This window comes from Otolemur garnettii, unplaced genomic scaffold (assembly GCF_000181295.1).
Source record: "Otolemur garnettii isolate 467f Iridium unplaced genomic scaffold, OtoGar3 scaffold00097, whole genome shotgun sequence".
In the NCBI taxonomy this organism is placed as follows: Eukaryota; Metazoa; Chordata; class Mammalia; order Primates; family Galagidae; genus Otolemur; species Otolemur garnettii.
The window spans coordinates 3,363,868-3,374,006 of record NW_003852492.1 but is presented as its reverse complement, the minus strand read 5'-3'; the positions used below and the strand labels follow the sequence as shown (position 1 = coordinate 3,374,006).

The following is a 10,139-nucleotide window of genomic DNA, read 5'->3' as shown; positions in this document are numbered from 1 at the left end:
CTGTGACATCACAGCTCACAGCAACCTCCAACTCCTAGGCTCAAGCAAGTCTCCTGCCTCAGCCTCCCAAGTTGCTGGGACCACAGGCACCTGCCACAGTGCCTGGCTATTTTTTGGTTGCAGCCGTTATTGTTGTTTTTGGTGGGCCTGGGCTGCATTTGAACCCACCACCTTAGGTGTATGTGGCTGGCGCCTTAGCCACTTGAGCTACAGGCACGAAGCCGAGAAATATTTCTTTGGAAAGTTTTTGTCTAAAGTTTTGCCTAAAAGTAGGCAAGTAGGATGCTTGCCTACTTTTTAATGAAGTTTTTGGTTTTTTCTCTTCACTTTTTTTTTGCATATTCTGCATATTAGTCCTTTGTCAGATCAGTAATTTGTATATATTTTCTGCCACGCACACATTCCCAGAAATAAACTTCCCATCCATGGAGAATGGATAAGAAATTATGCACAAACACATATACACACACACACACACATAGATGATGTATAGGAGATATATGATGGAACATTATTCAGTCTTAAAGTGGAATACAATCCTGTCATGTGTGGCAACATGGAAAAAACTCAAGGATGTTAAAAGAAGTGAAATAAGCCAGGCAGAGAATGACAACTGCTGCACGATCCCATTCCTATGTCAAATCTAATGAAACTGATCTCATATAACTACACAGTAGAATAGTCTTTATCAGAAGCTGGGTAGGGTAAGAAGGAGAGAAAAGGGAAAGAGGTTTCCTAATAGTTATGCAATGTAGTTATACAGAAAAAAAAAATAAATTTTTTTTGGTATTCTATTACTTAGTAGGGTGACTATAGGTAATAATGAGGTATTGAATATTTTCAGGTATCTAGAAGAGGATTTTTAATTATATCAGCATGAAAAAATAACACAATGAACATTCTAATAACATGATTGCATATCATATAATACATTCTTGCAATGAAACATATTGTGTCTCATAAATATGTATAATTTTTTATGTGTTAATTATAGATTAAATGAGTCCTTAAAAAGGAATAATTGCCAAACTGCATAAAACCAAAGAGAAGAATAATTCTTAAAAGGAGTGAGAGAAAGAAAGACAACCTAAAAAATCTCTCACTTCTATACAGAGCCAGAAAACAAAACAACACAGAATGTTAATACAATCTTAAAATAAAAACATCTGTAGAGCAAAGTATACAATCAACAGAGTGAAAAGACAACTTACAGAAGGTGAGAAAATATGTGCAAAATACACATCTATCAAAGGGCTAATAGTTAAAATACATAAAAACCCAAATAACAGCAAAACCAGCAAATAACCCAACTAAGAAATGAGAAAAAACCTATCTAGATATCTCTCAAAAGGACACATGTAAGTGGCCAATGGAGTAATAAGAAATGCTCAGCATCTCTAATCATCAGGAGAGTGGAAATGAAAACCACCCTGGGATATCACCTCATGGCAGTTAGATGACCATCACCAAAAGATAAAAAGATAACAAGTGTTAAGCAGAATATTGAGAAATGGAAACTTTTGGCATACACTTTTGGCATAAATGTAAATTAGTAGAGCCATTATAGTAAGCAGAGGTGCTTAAAAAACTAATAAAATGGAACTACTGTGGATCTCACAACCCCACTATTGGACATGTATCCAAAGAAATTTTCACCAGTATGTTGCAGGGATACATGTATAGCCCTCCCACGTTTGCCACGGTACTAGTCACAATAGCCAATATCATAGAATAAACATAAGTATCCGTGAAGGGACAGATAGATTAAAAAAATGGGGTATACAAGCACAATGAGACACTGTACAGCCATAATAAAGACAGAAATGCTGCCATTTTAGACAACATGAATGGACCTAGAGAACATTATTTGAAGTGAAAGCCAGGCACAGGAAAAAAAAATACTCTATCATCTCACTCGTATGTGGAATTAAACAAATTGATTTTATAGAAGTAAAGAGTAAAATGGTACTTAAAGCACCTGAGAGATTCAGGTGGTGGTAAAATGATTGGAGAAAGGAAACATAGCTACAATTAGGAGAATTAACTTTAAAGAGAATTCTTGTATAGCAAGGTGACTTATACTTAATGATTATATTAATATATTCCACAACTGAAGAATTCAAAGATACTTAAGTGTCCTCACACAAAAACAGCTATGCCAGGCACTGTTTGTTAATTAGCTATATTTAAGCATTCTGCAATCTGTATATACTTCAAAACATTATGTGTTGCATAATAAAAACATGCATTATTTTCCATATAAAAACAAATTTTATTTATTTTTTGGAGACAGAGTGTCACTCTGTCATCCAGGGTAGAGTGTCCTGGCATCATCTTAACCAACAACAACCTCAAACTCTGGGTTCAAGTGATCCTCTGGCCTCACTCTCCTGAGTAGCTGGGATCACAGGCACCTTCCACGAGGCCGAGCTAGCTTTTTCATTCTTAGTAGAGATGAGATCTCACTCTTGCTTAGGTGGTCTTGAACTCCTGAGCTCAAGTAACCCTCCCAGCTTGGCCTCCCAAAGTGTTAGGATTATAAGCGTGAGCCACCACACCTGGCCATAAAAACAAATGTTATAAAAGTGTTCAAAATTGTTATCCAAGCTACAATTTGATATGTAGCTAAATATCTTGAATGGATACAGGTAATTAAGATGTTTTCAAAAGTAATATTACACATTTGTTTACCAATAGGAGCTACAGAAGAGTACATTTCAAGAAGAAAGATAAGTTTCCTGTAGGAAAGTAAAATGAACACACAAGAGCACGATACATGTCTTGGAAATATCAAATCACAGTGGACACTGAACTGAGACAAACACATACTCCTGGGTACCATCCAAGTTAAAAGTATTTAGATATTATAGGAGTCAAATTCCACGTGCTTTATTTCAATCAAATAGCAAATCCTGTGCTTCACTTCTTCGCAAGTTTTTAAAATTTTTATTTTTTGGCTGGGGTTGGGTTTGAACCCGCCACTTCTGGTATATGGGGCCAGCACCCTACTCCTTTGAGCCACAGGCACCTTCCCTGTGCTTTACTTCTTAAGTTGTTTATCTAATAACAGATGAATAACTTTCATTAAAAAATTTTATTGCCATATTTATAAAATAGAGGCACTCCCATTGAACTTTTGAGGAATATTGATATATTTTTAATCAGATATGATTAGCACAAAAGGACTGAAAGTAGCATAGATATTGGACACAAATCTCTGCACATGGAAGATGACAGAGCCGTGTGCCCATCACAGGATTGAGGAGAATAAGAGGATGGACTCCACTGAATACATGACCACAAAGAAGCTCGGGAGGCCGGCCTAGGAGAAGAAAGGGTATATGGGATATGTCTGCACATTTTGCTAGATTCTGCTAGATTTTCTATGAACGTTAAAACTGCTCTAATAAATAAAGTCTATTTTTTGAGGAAGGATAATGGGGCGATTAGTGAAAAGAATAGCAATAATGAAAGTCAGAGTGCTTAACATATAGAGAAGCGCTCTGGAGCCCCGCCCCGCCAAGCCCCGCCCCACGGAAGCCCCGCCCCCACGGAAGCCCCGCCCCCACGGAAGCCCCGCCTCGCAGAAGCCCCTCTCCTCCCAGCGTTCCTCCCACCGTTCCTCCCACCGGCTCCGCGGGGAACCCCCACAACCAAGAGAAGGCGCCTCCAGAGGCCAAGCGGGTTTACTGCCTGCTGCTGCCGGGCGCTGGGGAACCCGGAGAAGCTAGAAAGGGCGAAGCAGGTGAGGAACCTGCAGGTTAAGCGCTTCATGGAGAGGAGCCGTGGGTGGCTGAGGGCAGCAGCCGCAGTGAGAAGGCAACGGAAGTGCCGGGCATCGAAACCAACCTGAAAGAGGCCGTCGTGACCGCCTAGAACAAGCCCGTGACCCCGGGCGCCGGCGGACGCTGAGAGCCGCTCCCAGGGCCCCTATTCGGAGCGTGAGGCCGCACGCCGCGCGGAGTTCCCTCCCGAGCTCCCGGAGCCGAGCCGCGCTGAGGAGGACGCATGTGCGCGCCCGCTGCGAAAGGCCGCCGGGGGTCGAACGCTTCCTGACGGACGGGATTGCAGCCAGGTAGACAGTGGCCAAGCGCCCACGACCTGCTCCGCGGCCGCATCCCTACTTCTGGAATCTTCCAGACCAAGTTCTGGTGAACACAGTTAACTTCCACGTGTGTGGCATGGGCGGCCAGCGTGATGAACCCCACAAGTGGATCCGGTCCTTCGAGGACGTGGCCGCCACCGTCTCTGAGGTGGTCACAGCAGCTACAGCGTGGGCATCCTGGAGGACATTGGTTGCCTGCAGGCCCCTCGGGCCTCTTCAAGAGGTTTTGAAACGACAGGTGGCTGCACACCATCGCAATGACTCTGACCCTCAACACGTGAGACCCACACGTGGTGTCCTTGCTGGGAGATGGAAAATTAAGGGCTTCCTTCCAGAGGTACACTTTGCTGTGGGCTTCCAGCTCTGCCTCTTTTATATTATAGTAGTTGCTGTAGAGTTTACGGTATAGGTCATTAGTTTATCACAATATACCTTCAGACAATGTCACAGCACTTTATTTGCAGTGCAATAACTTTACAATAATGTACTTAACTTTTCCTCCTTCCTGGCCTTCGACCTCTTGTCATACATTGTACTTCTCTATATGTTAAGCACTCCAACATTCATTATTATTATTTTTTTCTCTAATCGGTCAATTATTCTTTCTCAAAAAATACTTTATTTATTAGAGCAGTTTTAGGTTCATAGAAAATCTGGCAGGATGTACAGAGATATCCCATATGCCCTTTCCACTCCTAGACCAGCTTCCCTATCAATACTAGCACCAGAGGGGGACATTTTTATGACCAATGAGCCTACAGACATTAGTATCACCCAAGTTCATAGTTTACTCTTGGAGTTGTACATTCTATGGGTTTGGACAAACGCATAATGTCAGGTATCCTCCATTACAGTGTCAAATGGAGTGATTTCACCACTCTGAAAATTCTCTGTGCTCCCCACTTACTGACCCCTCCCCGCACCCACCTTAACCTTTGGCAATCATGATTTTTTTTTTTCTCTTTTGACACAAGATCTTCCTGTTGCCCAGGCTGGAGTGCAGTGGGACAATCATGGCTCACTGTAACCTCCACTTCTTGTGCTCAAGTGATCCTTCCACCTTAGCTTTTGGAGTAGCTAGAGAGAGGCACATGCCACCACATGTGGCCATTTTTTGTATGGAAGGGGTTGTCTAGGCGGTCTTCAACTCCTTTCCTCAAGACATCGAACCTTTGCCTCCCAAAGTCCTGGGATTACAGCCATGAGCCAATGTGCTCAGCTTTGACCTTTTCCTTGTCTCCATAGTTTTGCCTTTTCCAGAATGATTAGCTGAAATCCATATAGTTGGAATCCCATAGTAAGTAGATTTTCGAAAGACTGGCTTATCTTAGTAATATGCATTTAACTTTCCTTCATGTCTCCTCATGGCTTGAGAGCTCATTTCTTTTTAGTGCTGAATAATAGTCTATTGCCTGAATGTATTGCGGTTTATTTATCCATGAAACTACTAAAAGCCATCATGATTTTTTCTAATTTTGGCAGTTAGGAACTTCTACAATCTCCTACAGTGTGTAGGTATCTGTGTAGATATAAGTTTTCAAGTCCTTTGGGTAAATACCAGTAACGCTATATAATTAATATCAATGTTGTCAATGTTAATATTGATAATAATGTTTTGAATTAAATGTTATTCAAGTTAATTTTACTGGTTAAATATGTCTACTGGAAAATTTTAAATTATATTTCTGTTGGACAACACTCTTCTAGGATGCCCTAAATAAACATGTAAAAAGGAAGTAGGAAGTAGGAACAACTATCATTCTTTCAGGGAAGAGAATGTCCCACAAACTCTTGTCATGGCTCCCAGGACTTCCTTATTTCTCAGGCTGTAGATAACGGGATTGAGCATGGGAGTGAGGATGGTGTAGAAGACTGCCAAGATTTTATCTTCTGCTGGTGAGTGGAGATTTCTGGGCCAAAGATAGGTATAGACAAAAGGTGCATAGTGAAAGGTCACTACAGTCAAATGTGTCAAACAGGTGGCAAGGGCTTTGTTTCTTCCCTCCTTCGAGTGCATATGATAGACAGCATTGACCTTAGGAAGCGGTGATACCCAGGAAAGGAAAAAGGATAAAGAGGATTGTACTCACAAAAACCATATACTCATAGACCCAAGCGTCCAAACAGGCATGAGGCAACATTTTCATTTTAGGTTTGAGTCGGTGAAGGTGTAAAATGTAATTTCTACCCAGGATATTTCCTTTTGATGGGAAAGAAGAAAATGTTCAGGACTCACTGGTATAAGGGGTCAATAAGTGGAATTTCAGGCACAATGGCAGATGATGACCAAGGTCTCTTAAATGGCACCGTTTGAGTTGGGAGAAGTAAATAAGCATTTTCCATTACTGATTTACCTGACTTGTTCAAGTTCTTTATTTTTTTTTTATTAAATCATAACTTTGTACATTGATGCATTTATGGGGTTCAGTGTACTGCTTTCACATACAATGTGAAATGCTTACATTGAACTACATCCATCACAATTATACTCATTTCTTAATAGTTTTGAAATGTACCATTGCATCATGTACATTAGGTGAGGTCCCTCCAAATACCCTTACTCTTCCCATATCCCCCCCTCCCTTCCCCTCTCTCTCCTCTTCCCTTCTACTTTCTGGACTATAGTTATGTTTTGCCATTCATATGAATGTGTAGGTGATTATATATTGATTTCATAGTAGTATTGAGTACATTGGATTCTTTTTTTTTCCCATTCTTGAGATACTTTACTAAGAAGAATATGTTCCAGCTCCATCCAGGTAAACATAAAAGATATGAAGGCTTCATCTTTTTTATGGCTGCATAGTATTCCATGGTGTACATATACTACAGTTTGTTGGGCTGTTTCCATGTCTTGGACTATTACGAATTGGGCTGTAATAAACATTCTGTTGCAAATGTATTTGTTGTAAAATAACTTTTGATCATCTGGGTATATACCTAGTAGAGGAATTGCAGGATCAAATGGTAGATCTACTTTTAGTTCCTTGAGTGTTCTCCAAACTTCTTTCCAAAAAGGTTGTATTAGCTTGCATTCCCACCAGCAGTGTAGAAGTGTACACCCTTATCTCTGCATCCACGCCAATATCAGTAGTTTTGGGGTTTTGTTGTGTGGGCTAATCTTACTGGAGTTAGGTGATATCTCAAAGTGGTTTTGATTTGCATTTCTCCAATGATTAAGGATGATGAGCATTTTTTCAGGTGTTTGTAGGCCATGCTCCTGTCTTCATCAGAGAAGTTTCTGTTCAAGTCTCTTGCCCACATAGAAATAGGGTTATTTATTCTTTTCTTATTAATTAGTGTGAGTTCTCTGTATATTCCAGTTATCAGACCTTTGTTAGAAGCATAACCTACAAAAATCTTCTCCCATTCTGAAGGTTGTCTGTTTACTTACTTACTGTGCTCTTGGCTGTGCAAAAGCTTTTTAGTTTGATCAGATCCCCATAATGTATTTTTGGTGTTGCTTCAATTGCCTGGGGGGGTCCTCCTCATAAAATATTCTCTCAGGCCAATTTCTTCAAGTGTTTTCCCTGTACTCTCTTCTAGTATTTTTATAGTTTCATGTCTTCCAGTTTAAATCTTTTATCCAGTAAGAATCAATTTTTGTTAATGGTGAAAAGTGGGGGTCCAGTTTCAGTCTTCTATAGGTTGCCAGCCACTTCACCCAGCACCATTTATTAAATAGGGAGTCTTTCCTCCACTGAATATTTTTGGTAGGCTAGTCGAAGATCAAATGATGATTAAGTAGCTGGGTTCATCTCTTGGTTCTCTATTCTGTTCCATAAATCTACTGCTCTGTTTTTGTGCCAGTACCAGGCTGTTTTGATCACTATAGATTTATAGTATAGCCTGAAGTCTGGTAATGTGATACCTCCTGATTTGTTCTTATTTCTGAGTAACATATTTTCTATTCAGGGTTTTTTCTGATTCCATATAAAATGAAGTACTATTTTTTCAAGTTCTTTAAAGTATGACAATGGTGCTTTAATAGGGATTGCATTAAATCTGTAGATTGCTTTGGGTAGGATGGACATTTTAACAATGTTGGTTCTTCCCAGCCATGAGCACGGTATGTTTTTCCATTTGTTAACATCTTCAGCTATTTCTTTTCTCAGAGTTTCATAGTTCTCTTTATAGAGATCTTTCACGTCTTCATTCGAAAACAAAACATTTTGTTTCTTACCTGCTTTGTTTAATCACAAATACTACATTTGTATTTGTAATAGGTTCAACATTCAAATGTATTTGTATTGTTATACTTTCTTTTAGAAATTAAGTAACAAAAAGAAACACATTTTTAATGTATTTTATAATGACTTTGTAATATTTTCTGGTTCTTATTATAAATTGTGTAGATTTACATTCCTATCTTTGAGCACTTTGATATTAGCTATAAAATCAGTCTGCTGGCATCAAATATTTTTTAGTTTTTGTTTAGCTGAATGGCATTTATTAATCTTTTGCCTCTATTTTTGATGGATAGCTTTACTGATTTTAAGATTCTTGCTTTAAAGATTGTTTTTAGGATAAGCAATAAATTTTAAATTGAGTTGAAAGGTTTACAAGATGGCAAACATCAAAATCTAAGAAAGCCAGCTGAATTGAGAATGAGATCATAATGATGGCAGCTGATGATACATTGCGCTGAGTTGTAGGAAGGAAGAATTGTACTTGTGGTTGGTTCTGACTGAGACAAATAGAGGACTTTTTTTTAGAGCATCAAAGATGACACATGATTTTGAACCTAAACAAGCTGAACTGCTGGCATGTGCCCCTGATAACTGGTGTCCTGGTTCAGAGCTGTGTCCTCTGGAAGACGTGTAGGTCTGATAGAGCCAGCATTTTTTAAATTCCCACAGAGATGCTTATGGTCTAGCTCAGATTGCTAAACACAGACACCACTGGGGAACTTTCCTCAGTAGGCCCCCAGGAATCACTTGAACCAGCAAGGATACTTTAGGAAATCTGACATTGAGGTCTGCTCATTTTGAAAGCTGGGTGATTAGGAGATAATTGTTTTGTTTATAAGAACTGAGATCATACAACCCACTGGACGGAAACTATCTAGGAAAATGAGCTCACTTATTGAAAAGTTTGGAACCTAGCTGTTTCTATTATCATTTGTAGAAATGAGCTCAGTTTTCCCATTGGTGTCTCCCATTTTTACAATCACAAGGCTATGTCTTGTCCTTCTTCTATAGTTGACATGAAAATTATATACCTGGAGGGAAATAAACTGATCCTTATAACTGCATATTGTAAGCCTCATTACACAAACATGGATTCACTGCAAAGACTCGGTGAGGGCAGTGTCTGTCTGGCAGCATCATTGACAGTGAGAACTCAGGTACCTGGTGGGGTGAGGAAGGATTTTCTCCATGAATTATTCTAAGTAGGAGAATTCTCTTTATCAGTTCAGTCGTATTTCAGTGAATCATTACTAAGTAAGTAAATGTATCCATATTAAAGTTAAAATTGTATGAATTTCATGAGGCCATAATTATATTTTATATTTTAAAATATAAGTAATCTAAACTAATTCAGAAGGATTTAGTTATACCTATTTGTTCTTGTAAATTTGTATAGACTTTTGTATATTTATTGTGTTTAGAATAATGTTAAATTATGCAATTATTTTCAGTATTTTATTTTATTTTATTTTATTTTTTGAGACAGAGCCTCAAGCTGTCCCCCTGGGTAGAGTGCTGTGGCATTACAGCTCACAGCAACCTCCAACTCCTGGGCTCAAGCGAGTCTCCTGCCTCCGCCTCCCAAGTAGCTGGGACCACAGGTGCCCGCCACAACGCCCGGCTATTTTTTGGTTGCAGCCGTCATTGTTGTTTGGCGGGTCTGGGGTGGGGATTCGAACCCGCCACCTTAGGTGTACGTGGCTGGCGCCTTAGCCGGTTGAGCTATAGGCGCCGAGCCTATTTTCAGTATTTTATATAAATTACTTTCAGTAGAGGACTATAAGGATCATTTTGCTTTATTCTATTATAGTCACTACTTATATATAGATATATATATTTTTTTC

At 39.5% G+C, this 10,139-nt stretch overlaps 1 protein-coding gene across 1 annotated transcript in view; it reads right to left on the bottom strand.

Annotated features, from left to right (window-relative positions):
* Positions 1–3,774, bottom strand: part of TMEM45B (transmembrane protein 45B) — a 50,420-nt gene extending 46,646 nt beyond the window's left edge. Inside the window, exon 1 of the mRNA XM_012808942.2 lies at positions 3,630–3,774. Within this exon, the coding sequence (XP_012664396.1) occupies positions 3,630–3,774 (145 nt within the window). The remainder of the gene's footprint in view (positions 1–3,629) is intronic.
* Positions 3,775–10,139: the final 6,365 nt, after the last annotated feature.